Below are 16054 nucleotides of genomic sequence, written 5' to 3'. Positions count from 1 at the left end.
AAAGAAAAATCATAATAGCTTACAGAATGAGGAACAAATCATATACAAAGAATTAGGAAGCAAAATGACATGAATTTGTCACCACAACTTATAATACAATATACATTGCCTTCATAAATATGAGGAAAAATGATTTTAAGTATAGAATTTATGCCCAATGAAACTATAAGGGGGTTGGTAATGTATTATTATTATTATTATTATTATTATTATTATTATTATTTTAGAGATACAACTCTGTAAAGTTTCATCTCCTTTTCCTAAAATTATAAGTTAAAAAAAATTCCAAGATCCTGGAAACAAAGGTCCAGCACAATGTAGATGAGATTCCCAGCAGTGCCAGTGAAAGGACATCCCAGAATCCCTGTCAGACCTCTTAGAGAACAAGAAGCTTGACACCTGCGCGGGAGAACTAGGAGACCTGAGACGTTGACACTGATAAACTGATTAATCATATTGAAAGGAAATTTATGCTTTCGGCAAAGAATTTGGTGATTAATGTCAGAAGTACAGCTGGGGATATAACTCATTGGCAGAGAACTTGCCTAGCATGTGTGACACCTTGAGTTTGATCCCTGGTACCACAAAAAATAAATAAATAAAATGAATGTCAGAAGTAAGGAAAACAATACAAACAAAATCAGACAGAGACAGAAACATACACAGAGGCAGAGAAGGAGACAGAAAAATAGCCTCCTCCTATTTATTTAGATTATAGTCATATAGAAGATGATTTATTTTTATTATTATTAATACATGTTAATTGTACTGGGTTTCACTGTGGCATTTCCTTACTTACTCGATATACAGTACCTTGATCAGGACTGTCCTCTCTTCTACCCTCTCCTCCCCTCTCTCCTACTACCTCTTACCCACTTATTCTGATTTTTTTTTTCCCTAATAGCCCCTCTTCTACTCTGAGGACATCTTTTTGTTTGTTTGTTTTTGTTGTTGCTTTAGTTTCCAAATATGAGAGAAAACATGCAATGCTTGCCTTTATGCAACTGGCTTATTTCACTTAACATGATGTACTCCAGTTCCTTGCATTTTCCTAGCAGATGATTTCTCCTATAAAACAAATCCAGAGAAGGGCAGTCAGAGCTCCTAGTAGAGTTCTCCAGGGCATCAGAAACCTAAGCTTCGCCCCTTATTCCACTTTCAAGAGCATGTGCCTTCTACCTCATAGACCAAAGACCAAGCCACTACATCCACATTTCAGCAAGCAGAAATGAGGAAGAAAGGAAAAAGGAAACAACACCTTCCTTCTTCCCCCATACCTCTAGACCACTTACAGGTCATTAATGCACTGATATTTCTCACTAGCCAGGACTATCACATGACCACACCAAACTAAGGGTTAAATTACTCAGTTAAGAAAAGATTCAAACTATACAAAGAACTAAAAAACAAAACAAAAAATGATGAATGAGCAAAAGAACTGGCATTTCACAAAAGAAGAAATACAAATATCCAACAAAAAATGTATGCAAAAAGGAGGTGAAGGCCTCTACGAAGTAAAAAGGGCCCAGAATCGCCCCCTCCCCGCTTCTTGCAGTCCTGGGAGCCCAGCAGTACTGTTTGTTTTTTTAAGTGAATAAGTGAACCATACATATTGTCAACATGGGACGGAGATCAACATCATCCACCAAAAGTGGAAAATTTATGAACCCTATAGACCAAGCCCGCAGGGAAGCCCGGAAGAGAGAATTTAAAAAGAACAAAAAACAGCGCATGATGGTACAGCTGCAGTTTTGAAGATGAAAGATCCCAAACAGATTATCCGGGACATGGAGAAACTGGATGAAATGGAGTTTAACCCAGTGCAAACAACCACAGTTAAATGAGAAAGTACTGAAAGACAAATGTAAAAAGCTGCGTGAAACTTTTCAACGTATTCTGGCAACTTTATGAAAAAGAGAATCCAGATATTTACAAAGAATTGAGAAAGCTAGAAGTAGAATATTAACAGAAGAGGGCTCAACTTAGCCAATATTTTGATGCTGTCAAGAATGCTCAGCATGTGGAAGTAGAGAATATTACTTTGCCAGATATGCCGCATGCTCCTTCTAACATCTTGATCCAGGACATTCCACTTCCTGGTGCCCAGGCACCCTCCATCCTAAAGAAGACCTCAGCCTATGGAACCCCAACTCAGGCAGTTTCTATCCTTCCTCTTCTTGGATATGGTGTTCCACGTTTGCCCCCTGGCAGAAAACCTCCCGGCCCTCTACCTGGTCCACCTCCTCCCCAAAGCAAAGTGGGCTTTGCTCTAGATCTTCCCCCTCGAAGGCGAGATGAAGACATGTTGTATAGTCCAGAACTTGCTCAACGGGGCATGATGATGATGTGTCCAGTACTAGTGAAGATGATGGCTATCCTGAGGACACGGATCAGGATAAGCCGATGACAGTAGTGATGACAGTGACACTGACGGATCAGATGGAGAAAGTGAGGGGGATGTATTTGTGCACCGTGATGATAGTGAGAGAGACAATAATGAAGGAAAAAATGTCAGGTCTGAGTGTACGATTTGAAGATATGCCTGGAAAATCAAGGAAGAAAAAGAAGAACATGAAGGAGCTGACTCCTCTTCAAGCCATGATGCTTCGAATGGCGGGTCAGGAAATCCCAAAGGAAGGACGGGAAGTAGAGAAATTTTCAAAGGATGATGATGAAGATGATTCTGATGATTCTGAAGCAGAAAAACAATCACAAAAACGGCATAAAGAGGATCCTCATTCTGATGGCACCTCTACTGCTTCTTCATAGTAGCAGGCTCCCCCGCAGTCTGTTCCTCCTTCTCAGATACAAGCACCTCTCATGCCAGGACCACCTCCTCTTGGACCACCACCTGCTCCACCTTTACAACCTCCTGGGCCACCCACGGGCCTTCCTCCTGGACCACCTCCAGGGGTTCCTCCATTTTTGAGACCTCCTGGAATGCCAGGACTCTGAGGGCCTTTACCATGACTTTTACCTCAAGGACCACCACCAGGCCGACCCCCTGGCCCTCCCCCAGGCCCACCTCCAGGTCTGCCTCCTGGCCCTCCTCCTCGGGGACCCCCACCAAGGGTACCTCCCCCTGCACCTCCAGGCATCCCTCCTCCTCTCCCTGGCAATATGTGCCCACTTCTGGTGCCTCCACTTGAACCTGCCCCACCTGGGCTTTTCCACCGGCTCCCTTGCCGAATCCAGGGGTGTTGAGTGCCCCACCCAACTTGATTCAGCGACCCAAGGCAGATGATACAAGTGCAGCCACCATTGAAGAGAAAGCCATAGGAACCATCAGTGCCAAGCCACAGATCACTAATCCCAAGGCAGAGATTACTCGATTTGTGCCCACTGCACTGAGGGTATGTCGGGAGAATAAAGGGGCTACTGCTACTCCCCAAAGAAAGTCAGAGGATGATTCTGCTGTGCCTCTTGCCAAAGAAGCCCCCAAATCTGGTCCTTCTGTCCCTATCTCAGTACAAACTAAGGATGTGTTTATGAAGTTTTCATGAAAGAAATGGAAGGGCCGCTGTGACAGCTTTTGATGTCAGAACAGGCTTCTGTTCACCACAGTGGTTTGTGGAGCAAGAGGCTCTTATTAAACTTAGGTGAAAGAGCTACTTCCACTGTCAGGGTATTTTCTAATTTCAGTTCAAGGAAAATCCTAAAATATAGCCTTGTTCAGAATTTACTGCACATAAGAGGGTATTTCACTCAGAATAGATTGGCTATTGCAGCAGTGCTGCTAACATCCATTTCCTTTCATACTACCATCTTCGTCCAGTTTCTTCCCCTTCTCCAGTTCTTTGGAAATTTGTGATCAGGGGAGTCTTAGTTACTTATTTGTTTTGACTCTCTTTTTATGTGCTGTGGGCATCGGAGTAGAGATTTCTGAAAACCCAGTTTATTTCATCTTGCCTTTTGTGTTTGAGTTACTTTTAATATTTTCCTGTAAATATTTTGTAATAATTTTACTTGTAGTGAAATGGATCACAATGTCATTTCCTAATACAAAGCAGGATATGTGGGAAGAAAATGTATAATTCTTTGATTAAAATTATTCCCCACAGATCTGAACTTTGAGTGTTTCATGGAAAAATAAATAAAATAAATGTTCTACACCAAGAAGAAAAATGTATGAAAAAAAGTTCAACTTCCCTGACAATCAGGAAAATACAAAACAAAACTACACTGAGAGTTCACCCCAAACTAGGTTAGAATAGTAATTATCAAGAATACAACTAACAAATTCTGGCAAGGATGTGGAAGGAAAGGTACACTCATACACTGTGGGTGAGATTACAAGTTAGTACAATCACTTTGGAAAGCAGTTTGGAGATTCCTCAAAAGACTAGAAATAGAACCATCATATGATCCACCCATCCAATTCCTAAATATTTATCCAACATAACTAAAATCAGCATACTACAGTGAGGTAGGCATATCAATGTTTACAGTAGCACAATTCACAATAGCCAACTTATAAGACCAGCCCAGGTGCCAACAACAAATGAACTGATTAAGAAAATGTGGTATATATACATAAGAGAGTTTTATCAGCCATAAAGAAGAATGAAATTATGGTACTTAATGGTAAATGGATGGAAATGGAGAGCATCATGCTAAGCAAAATAAGCCAAACTCAGTCAATGGTCAAATGTTTTCTCTCATATGCAGAATACAGAGCAAAGTAAGGGGGGAAAGTGGTCGGGGCAGTGAGTTCCATGAAAATAGAGGGAATATCAGTGGAGGAGAAGAAGGAGATTGAGAGTGGGGATGAGGAACCAGAAAGTAGAAGAAATGTGGAATGAAACTGATAAAATTATGCTATATACATATATGAGTGTACCACCATAAATTCCACCTAGATGTGTATCTAAAAATTTCACCTGTATGTGTATCAATTTTTAAAGAAAATAATTTAACAGAAGGAAGCCCAGCAGAGTAGAGGAAAGGAAATGGAGGGTAAAAGGGAAGGAAAGAGGAAGCACTGAGAACTAAAATGGGGAAAATTATATACCATGCAGGTATGATTGTGTCAAAATTAACCCCACTATTTTGTATAACTATAATGCACTAATACAAACATTTAATAAAGAAAATAAAAGGTGAAAGGAAAGAATATATATTGAGAAATAGCCAGGAGTCTCTCTTATCTCCTCCAGTACTTTCTGCTCTTCATATTCTACTGTATTTTCTTCATACTATTTATTAAACTCTGAGACAGCTGACCCACAGTATCTGTAAGGTACTGGATTCAGGATACAAAGAGGATAACAAAATTCACAGATGGCCAAATTCTTTTTTGGGGGGTAGGGGGAGTGTACCAGGGATTGAATTCAGGGGCATGTGACCGCTGAGCCACATCCCCAGCCCTATTTTGTATTTTATTTAGAGGTAAGGTTTCACTGAGTTGCTTAGCGCCTCACTTTTGCTGAGGCTGGTTTTGAACTCCTGATTCTCCTGTCTCAGCATCCCAAGCTGCTTGGATTACAGGTACGTACCATCTCACCCAGCCCAGATCCTTTATATAAAATGCAAACACCATTACACTTATCTTCTTGTATGCTTTCAATCATCTTTAGATGATTGTTAAACTATATCGTTTAGTTAATAATGTCCAGGGGGAAAAATCTGTATATATTTAGTACAGACACAACATTTTTACCAATATTCTCCTTCCCTCTTTGGTTGAGTCCACCAATTCTGGACTTGTGAATATGAGAAGTGACTGTATTTCTGTTTTGTGCTAGCTGAAAGTTTCAAGAGGAAAAGAATTATGTCTTATGTAAAGTTCTGGATCCATTTCTGGAAAAGTACCTAGAGAATAGAAGGAATTTTTAAAATATTTTATCAATGAGAAAATGAATTGTTAATTTCAGGGTGAAAGAAGGCTAAGAAAATGAACTTACTTATAAAATCCATTCTAAAAAATCCTGAAGCACCTCCACCAGAATTACTACTTTTAAAAAGTCTTTTTTTTTAAAGAGAGAGAGAATTTTTTAATATTTATTTTTTAGATTTCGGTGACACAACATCTTTATTTTATTTTTATGTGGTGCTAAGGATCGAACCCAGCGCCCTGCACATGCCAGGCGAGCACACAATCAATAAATGGGCTAAGAAACTGAGCAGGCACTTCACAGAAGAAGATATACAACTGATCAACAAATATATGAAAAAAAAGTTCAACATGTTTAGCAAAGAGAAATACAATTTAAAACTACTCTAAGATTTCATCTCACTACAATCAGAATGGCAAATATTAAGAATATAAGCAACAATAAGTGTTGGCAAGGATGTAGGGGAAAAGGTACACTCATACATTGCTGGTGGGACTGCAAATTGGTGCAACCACTCTAGAAAACAGTATGGAGATTCCTTATAAACTTGGAACAGAACCAGCACTTGGCCCAGCTATCCCACTCCTCAGTTTTTACCCAAAGGACTTAAAATCAGCATACTACAGTGATGCAGCCACATCCATGTTTATAAAAGCTCAATTCATAATAGCTAGACTATGGAACCAACCTAGATATCTTTCAACAGATGAATGGACAAACAAACTGTAGAATATTACTCAGCCTTAAAGAAGAATGAAATTATGGCATTTGCAGGTAAATGGATGAAGTTGAAGAATATCATGCTAAGTGAAATAATCCAAAAATCCACAAAAATCCAAAGGCCAAATGTTTTCTGATTATGTGGATGCTGATCCATAATGGAGGAGTAGGGCTAGGGAAAAATGGAGGAATTTTGGATTGGGCAGAAGGAGTGAGGGGAGGAGAGGGAGTGTAAGGGTGGGAAGAATGGTAGAAGGAGAGGGACATCATTACCCTGTGTATATGTATGATTGCAGCACCAGTGTGACTGCATCATGTACAGCCAGAGAAATTAGAAATTGTGCTCCATTTGCATACAACGTATTGAAACGCATTCTGCTGTAATGTACAACTAATTAGAACAAATAAATTTTTTTAAAAAGTCTTCCTTTCATAAGCACAGGTGGTAAGGTTGTAATAATTACAGCTTCATGATGTAAACAATGTTGCTTAAACATGTGCATAAAGTGACTACTAGCAAGAATAATGTAAATATTAATATAATGTATACTAATATAAGTTAACAAGAAAATTAATTTTAATATGAACATTAATGAGAGAAACAGCTTTAAAATTGTTAAACCAAGATGGGGGGAGACCAATAATCAGAGGACCACCTGAGAAGTCAGCAGTTCTATTTCAAGTATTATAGAAATATTTTATTTCAATCTATGCAAGTTTAAATTTGAGTTTCATATGTCAGGTTTAGTGCACCCATTCTTTTGGCTCTTGGAAAGTTTAATTCAAACCTTTGGGAGCCTTCAAAGCCATGCTGGACTGGCAAGTGGGATGGAGAATACCTTCAGTGAAGACAAGTTAAGACTCCCAGCTCTACTCTCTGTCAAAAAAAAAAAAAAAAAAAAACATGATTAAATGCAAAGCCTGCACATGCAAGCATCCATACAGCACCTTCCTGCTCATAGACACGCGCTCTACCCGGAACGTTTGCACAACAGCGCCCTGAGGAGGCGACAAACCAGAAGGTGAAACAAGCATGAACTCCGCTTTCAGCTACTCCAACATCAACTCTCACGTTTGGGGCACAAACCATCGAGGAAACAGAGAGGAAACCCTGAGTCAGGGCTGGCACCACACTCGTGCACACTGGCCCCAGGGATGAGCCTCCAGGGCGGGGGCGGAGCTGACCCGCCGAGTCCCGCCCCCGCCCACGCCCTCTAACTGTTCCTTCGCTGCGCCTTTGCAGTCAGGAAGCCGTACGAGGAGAGTGTCACGTCGGACGCCAGCTGGCTGCCTTCCTCAGCGGCCCACGCTGCGCCATGCTGCCCCTCCGAAGCGTCCTGGCCCGGACTCTGACCTCGCGAACGCTCGCTCTTCAGGTATCGGCCGCCTGGTGGGCGCGCCCTTTGCCAGGCGCAGGGCTGGGATGGGTGAGCCCTGCGCATGCGTGCCACGCGGTCAGCTCTGTCGGCTGAGGGTCAGCGCCCGTGGAGGAGGGATCCTTGCGGGGCAGGGTCGTCTACTCACTGGAGCGAGGCTTTCTCTGGCTTGGGAGCCTGACCGCCCGGAGGTCGCTCCCGAAGCGCTAGCGGTTGCAGCTTTGCCGCCAGCACCTTGGCAGCTGTGGCTCCGGGAGCACTCGCCACTTCGTGGCTGGGCCCAGGCGCCGTCGGCCTCGCGTAGGTGTGGGTTTGAAGAGCCTTGGCTCCGTCCACTCTAAAGGTGCTGGAAGAGGACCACCAACAAGGGGTGGCGACCCGACCAGCCTTCTCCTTTGTAACGAGCATTTTGCCGAGAACCTTGGTGTAGGCCAGGGTCCCAGTGTGGGGCATCGTGCCCGCCCTCCCCGTGTCCTGCGGTGGTCCCCAAACCCAGCAGGGACCTGAGCCTGAAGACCCTCAAACATGACCTGCTTCAGCCTTAGATGAGAAAGGTCCAAAATGGAGCCAGGGATCAAACCTGAACTGTGGGCACCTGCTTGTTCCGATTCATCCTAGGGAGTCTTTTCTTTCCATCTTGAGGCTTTTACTCCTTTCTCAGCCAGCAAGATGCTGGGTGTGGGCTTAGCCGCTTCTGGAGACAGACTTTCAGGAGAAGAGTAAGGAAGAGCCATTAATGGCCTTTCACCTCGTGTTAACAATCTCTCTAGTGGGGCAGGGCCAAGAATTATTTCTTTGCGACTTTTCTTTTTTACATTTCTAGCAGCATTCTCGTATAAGTGAATTCACAGTAATTGCTCACAAGAATTAATCCTAACTTGGTGATAAGGGAGGGTCAAATGGTGAAGATTTCTGCCCCAGCATATTTCTAACTAGCTTTGCAACAAAAACCTACAAAATCTCTTCACTTCCTCACACATACACCCGTCTTTATCACTACGGTGTCCCTTCTGTGTATCGTCTCATTGAAAAATAATACAAATGCCCATTAGTCTACAGCTGATATATCTTACTTGTAATTTTTAGATTGTACATATTAGGTTATTGTTTATTCTACTAACATTATTATAATCTGGTTAAAATGCACAAAAAAGAATATCTACCTGTGGCAGAGACTGCTGCGGTTGTTTTTGATGGAAAGCTTTGTCCTTTGGGCAATAGAAAAATAACTTAAGAGTTATGACAGTCATGAGTGGAATAAACTCAATTGAAATGATTATATTAAGTCTATACTCAACATACATATTGTAAACAAACATATATAAGAATATATAAGAACAAAGCCTCCTGTTTCTCTAAACATGCAAGGTGGTCAGTGTAAGCACTAATTTGCCCATAGTTTTGTAGGTACCAAGTCTTCTTTAACAGATTTTTCTGGTATAATTACTTTGGAAATAGGCACCTACTAACCACACTTCATGAGTTTGTAAAGTGGAATGCTATATAAGTATCTGTATGTGTGCATTTTTAATATATACATATACATACACAGATGATAATTCTGGCAAGTTATTACTTAGTAAAAATTAGGTTCACTCAGAAATAGATTTAGAAATTTATATACTGAGCATATAAACATTTTAACAAGTTAACGGTTCTTAAAAAAATAATTCCCATCAAACCAATATAACTGGATGCATTAAATGCACTTTGCATTGCATCTGTCTTAAGAACCTAATAATGATTCTGAAAATCCTGACTCCTTGAATTTATCTTTTTCAGCATTCATAAAGTCTATCACTATATTACAATGGAGTTAGATAGCATATAGTTTCCTAATGCTTACTTAAAATTCCAGTCTTATTTTTGGCCACTGGTTTACTTCATTTAATGTAGGAAATACTTTGACTTGAAGAGAAATTTCCATTTTATAAGAAAATAAAAGTGGAATTTTCTATTAGTACTATATTTTAAAATAATTTTGCCTGCCAAAAGCCATGCATACTGAATTTAGTTCTTTCAGATGCATAACTCTACACATATGCTATCAACTAAAAATCAAATATTGGCTGAATAAAGGAAAGCTCTTTCTAAATTTATGGGAATTCTAATTATAGTTCTCCAGTACAGGAATATCATCAAGATACCAATGTCTTCATATGAGTAACTTTTCATGAAACAAATGACTAAAGGTTGTAAACCCTTTCCAGGAAAGCAGCAGATATATATTCTGCGTGATTTTTATCTTTTTAAAATTTATTTTTTCTAACTAGTTATACATGACAACAAAATGCATTTTGATTCTTAGTACACAAATGGTGCACAATTGCACAATTTTTCATTTCTCTGGTTGTACACAAAATAGAATCATACCATTTGTGTCTTCATACATGTACCTAGGGTAATGATGTCCATCTCATTCTACCATCTTTCCTACCCTTATGCCTCCTCCCTTCCCTACCACTCCTTTGCCTTATTCAAAGTTCTTCCATTCCTCCCATCCTGCCGCCTCCCCACCACCCCCCGCCCCGAAACACACACCACGCATTATGGATCAGCATCCACTTATCAGAGAAAACATTGGTTTGGGGGGCTTGGCTTCACTTAGCATGATATTCTTCAACTCCATCCATTTACCTGCAAATGCCATGATTTTATTCTCTTTTAACACTGAGTAGTATTCCATTGTGTATATATACCAACTTTCTTTATCCATTTATCTATTGACGGGCATCTAGGTTGGTTCCACAATTTAGTTATTGTGAATTGTGCTGTTATAAACATTGATGTGGCTACGTTACTGTAGTATGTTGATTTTCAGTCCTTTGGGTATAAACCCAGGAGTAGGATAGCTGGGTCAAATGATGGTTCCATTCTAAGTTTTCTAAGGAATCTCCATACTGCTTCCCAGATTAGTTGTAATACTTGCAGTCTCACCAGCAATGTACTAGTGTGCCTTTTCCCCCACATCCTTACCAACACTTATTGTTACCTGTATTCTTAATAACTGGCTTTCTGACTGGAGAGAGATGAAATCTTAGTTTTGATTTGCATTTCACTAATTGCTAGAGATGTTGAACATTTTTCATATGTTTGTTAACTGACAGTATCTCTTCTGAGAAATGTCTGTTCAGTTTCTTAGCCCATTTATTGATTGGGTTATTTATGTTTTTGGTGCTAAGTTTTTTGAGTTCTTTATATATCCTGGAGATTAGTGCTCTCTCTGATGTGTGTGTGGTAAAAATTTCCTCCCATTCTGTAGCTCTCTCTTCACCTCACTGATTGTTTCTTTTGCTGACAAGAAGCTTTTTAGTTTTAATCCATCCCATTTATTGATTCTTGATTTTATTTCTTGCACTTTAGGAGTCTTATTCAGGAACTCATGGCCTAATCCAACAGGATGAAGATTTGGGCCTACTTTTTCTTCTTTTGGGCATAGAATCTCTGGTCTAATTCCTAGGTCCTTTATCCACTTTGAGTTGAATTTTGTGCATGGTGAGAAATAGGGGCTTAATTTCATTTTGATGCATATGAATTTCCAGTTTTCCCAGCACCAAATGTTGAAGAGGCTATCTTTTCTCCAGTATATGTTTTTGGTGCCTTTGTCTAGTATGAGATAACTGTTTTTATGTGGGTTTGTCTCTGTGTCCTCTATCTGTACAATTTGGTATACCAATCTATTTTGGTGCCAATACAATGATGTTTTTGTTACTATTGCTCTGTAGTATAGTTTAAGGTCTGGTATTGTGATGCCACCTCCTTCACTCACTAAGTATTGCTTTGGCTATTCTGGTCTCTTATTTTTCCAGATGAATTACATGATAGCTTTTTCTATGAGGAATGTCATTGGAATTTTGATTGAAATTGCATTAAATCTGCATAGTGTTTTTGGTACTATGGTCATTTTACAATATTAATTCTGCCTATCCAAGAACAAGGTAGATCTTTCCATCTTGTAAGGTTTTCTTTAATTTCTTTCTGTAGCGTTCTATAGTTTTCATTATAGAGTTCTTTCACCTCTTTCATTAATTTAATTTCCAAGTATTTTTTGAGGCTATTGTAAATGGAGTAGTTTTCCTAATTTCTCTTTAAAAAAAAAATAGTGTACCTCAATCAAGTGAGGTTCATCTGAGAGATGCAAGGTTGGTTCGACATAGAGAAATCATTAAATGTAACTCATCATCCCATCAATAGACTTAAAGGTAAGAATCATATCATCATAACAGATGCAGAAAAAGCATTTGACAAAATACAGCACCCCTTCATTTCAAAACACTAGAAAAACTAGGGAAAATGGAAACATCTCAACATTGTAAAAGTTATCTATGCTAAGACCAAGGCCAACATCATTCTAAATGGAGAAAAATCGAAAGCATTCCCTCTAAAAACTGGAACACGATAGGATTGCCATCTTTCACCACTTACATTTAACATAGTTTTTGAAACTCTAGCCAGAGCAATTAGAAAGACAAAAGAAATTAAAGGAATACAAATAGGAAAAGAAGAACTCAAACTATCACTTTTGGCTGACGACATGATTCTATACTTAAAGGATCTGAAAAATTCCACCAGAAACCTTCTAGAACTAATAAATCAATTCAGTAAAGTAGGATATAAAATCAACACCCATAAATCAAATGCATTTCTGTACATCAGTATTGAATCCTCTGAAAGAGAAATTAGGAAAACTACTCTTTTTACAATAGCCTCAAAAAATGATTTTTATCTTTAATCTCTGCATAACAAAAAGTCTATAGAGAATTGACAAGTACAAACATAGATTTGGTTATAACATAATAAATTCTCTCTCTCTAAAATCTTTAAATTTGTCTTATCTTTCTTCAGGTGTGCTCATCTTTTGCTACAGGCCCCAGACAAAATGATGGAACATTCTATGAGTTTCATACCTATTCACTTAAACCCTCGAAGATGAATGAGTTCCTGGAAAACATCAAGAAAAACATGCATCTTCGGACAGCTCACTCTGAATTGGTTGGATGTTGGAGTGTAGAATTTGGAGGCAGAATGAATAAAATGTTTCACATTTGGAAGTATGGTAGGAGTCATTCCACTTAAGTGTTTGTTATAGATTTTCATTCTGTTCCATGTTTCATGAAATTTAGTTCTTAAATCTATATTTATAAACTATATTTATAAATCTATGTATTTATAGATACATACAGGTTAAGTAAAATCTTAATTTAAAAAGGAATACAGTACCAAAAAAGTAAATTCAGTGATTACTCTCACCAATGGTCTACTTCTAACAATTCCTTGCTCAAAGTCTTATATTACCATAACTTGGAAAACATTAATTCTCATATATGAAATGATAAAATTATAAACTAGCTTTAACACTCAGAAAATTTAGAATGGTTTATTACAAAGATGGTTGATAAAAATTTTAAGGTGGTGTTTGAAAAAGCCCAAACGTGTTAAGATCACAAAAGGAAAGAGGAAGTCTAATAATTTAAAAATTTAGGGCCATTAAGTAAATTGAGATTTTGAGAGGATCACAGATTTTAAACTTCATTCAACCATGAGATTTAATATTTCCGTTATGTTTAGAAACCAATTTTTTGTTTCATTTCTTACACCCCAGAGTTTCAAGGAATTTACTTTCTTACTACTCAAAGGAAAAGGAATCAGTTCTTCCCATGTCACACTGACCTACCCCTGAGGAAGGAAAAGAAGTTTCAAGAGTCACCAGAATGTTTGTTTCTCCACAGTCTAGTCTGTTAGGGTCACATCAGGACTTGTGGATATCCAAAGACCTGGTAATAATTTTATTTACAATTTGATCATCAGTGTCCAGATTAATATTCATAAATGTTTTATTATGAAAAATATTCATTCTACACCTAACTATGGGCAGAGTGTAGGGTTTTTACCTAGTGTAGTAAAACAAGCCCCATTGAAACACAACTTGTGCTTTAGATGTGCTACAAGTTAAATCATGGCCCACTAAGAAAACTAATGAAGTCCTGATATACCTCACTTAAGCTGTGAGATAGGTGTTATTCATTATCACCATCATAAACCATATAAAACTTTTATCATTAGTCTTATAAGGTCTTCATAGTAAATACAATGCTAGGCCCATATGTGGGTAAATGTCGATACCTATTGGAATAACTCAGAAGAAAAATAAGTGCTGGGTGGAAAATGGCTGGTAATAAGTAAGAGAATCAACACTATTTTTTGAAGGCTCTTTGTTCAAAGGAGAAGAGACTCACCAAATACACTTTAATTTCATTTATTGTAATTTGATTCAAGGTTTATCTTGACCTGGGCACCTGCCACCACCAAAGAAAAATCTTTCTCTGAACTAGCACTATCAGTTAAATGCCTCAACTGAATTAATTAGTCCACAAATGTTGATACTAACTGGGTGCTAAATATTGTTCTAGGCTCTTTTTGTGTATTAATTCAGTTAACCTTCACAACAGTGTTATATTCTTTCCATTATACAGACTTAAAAACGGAATGCAGAAAGATACAGTAACTTACCTAATTCACACAAGCTTCTGCAAAGTCATAGAACCCATGAAGCCAATTCTGTGACATTTTGTATTTCTATTCCCCTTAAGCCCATGAACAACTTGAGGACAGATGTCACATCTTTTCGTGTTGGTATCTCCAAAGGCATAACAATGTTCCTCTATGCTGCAGGTGAATGTTGTTTGGATGAAATCCAGAGAAGCATAGGTGATTTTAAGTTGTAAATGTTTCTTTTTCTTAATTCTTTTCTCCCATAGAGAATTTTGCTCATCGAACTGCAGTTCAAAAAGCCTTGGCTAAAGATAAGGAATGGCAAGAACAATTCCTCATTCCAAATTTGGCTCTCATTGATAAGCAAGAGAGTGAGATTACTTACCTGGTACCATGGTGCAAATTAGAAAAGCCTCCAAAAGAGGGTAAGTCACTTTCCTTCTTCACCACTTAGAATTTAGATGAATGAAATACTAAAGATCTTAAGTGATAAAAGGTGAAGTTCCACTGGCAAACAAGGAAGTTAATCCTTTGTTTTATGGGAACATACTGTGGTTATTAAGATGAAACTAAGTTGAATCTTCCAGCTTATGCTTAAAATGAGAATTAAATAATGAAGAATTTTTCCAAATTGAAATTTTACACATTGCTAAGTTTAGCTGTTACAGAAAAAGTCTACATAGTCAGTTAAACTTGAGAAATTGCACATTAGAAATAGGGACCACATGTGGGAAAATAAAGAATAATTTTAAATAAGAATATTTTCCACAAAATATAATTAATCTTAAGTCATGAGTACACCTTTGCTTATAAAATTAACTATTTGAGGGGGGTTAATTAACTGAATCTACCAATCTATATCACTATAGTTTTTGTGTCTAACTTTTGTGTCTTCCTCTTTCTTCTCAGTTTGAAAATAATTCCTTAAGATATATCTTCTTGCTGATTTCACTTCTTGATGATTTAAAGAAACTATTGCTTCAATCCAGTATTAAACCAAGGTCAGAATAGAAAAATCAATTTAGATTTATTTTATTTCCAACTCTGTTTTTAGACTACACTACAAAAAAACTTGACAAGAATTATTTAGATCCTACTTAGATCTCTTTCTCTGTCAGCACTATCTAGATAAAATAGTTGACTTCTCAGACAGTGTCTAACGTTGATCCTCTTCCTCTTTTTTATTAACCTGAGTAATCTTTGCATGTTTTCATGTACCTTTCAAATCTACTTGTCTCTAGTTTCTTTCTACCAGTCCTTTATTTCTGTCCAGAAGATAAAATACATTTCAACTACATACTTGGATATTTAGGGACAATAAAATCTCATTAGGTTTGTTTGGGTTTTTTTCCTCCAAAACTCAGAGACATTACTTTATTTTCATTGTTTTCTATGTTCTTCCTGTTAGAAAAAGAAGCTTACAGGAGAGAGAAATATAAATGGAAAAAAGTACAAATTGGAAAGAAGAATGAAAATATAGGAGACATTGGAAAATTATTTTATTCTTTTCTGAAAGTATAGACTTGGCTCAAAAATCCGATTTCATTATAAATTCTTAATATCTGTTTTATTAATAGATTTCAGATCATAGTTTATATATTTATAACTCCAGACTTTTTATCATCTGCATGA

General features: G+C 38.0%; 1 protein-coding gene and 1 pseudogene across 4 annotated transcripts in view; both read left to right on the top strand.

Annotated features, from left to right (window-relative positions):
• The first annotated feature begins 1500 nt into the window (after nt 1–1500).
• On the top strand, nt 1501–3526 carry LOC308640759 (WW domain-binding protein 11-like; annotated as a pseudogene). The gene has a single exon. The product of its transcript is annotated as a WW domain-binding protein 11-like (transcript).
• A 4235-nt stretch (nt 3527–7761) lies between these two features.
• LOC308640832 (protein NipSnap homolog 3A-like) overlaps nt 7762–16054 on the top strand; it is a 31805-nt gene continuing 23512 nt past the window's right edge. For all 3 annotated transcript variants that reach the window (XM_081278755.1, XM_081278756.1, XM_081278754.1), the window contains exons 1-3: nt 7762–7930; nt 12776–12986; nt 14689–14847. In XM_081278755.1, coding sequence (XP_081134881.1) covers nt 7871–7930; nt 12776–12986; nt 14689–14847 — 430 coding nt within the window. In that variant the 5' untranslated portion in view covers nt 7762–7870. The remainder of the gene's footprint in view (nt 7931–12775; nt 12987–14688; nt 14848–16054) is intronic.

This window comes from Spermophilus citellus (assembly GCF_964194105.1).
Source record: "Spermophilus citellus genome assembly, chromosome: 2".
Taxonomy (NCBI): domain Eukaryota; kingdom Metazoa; phylum Chordata; class Mammalia; order Rodentia; family Sciuridae; genus Spermophilus; species Spermophilus citellus.
This window is presented reverse-complemented; position numbering and strand designations above follow the sequence as displayed.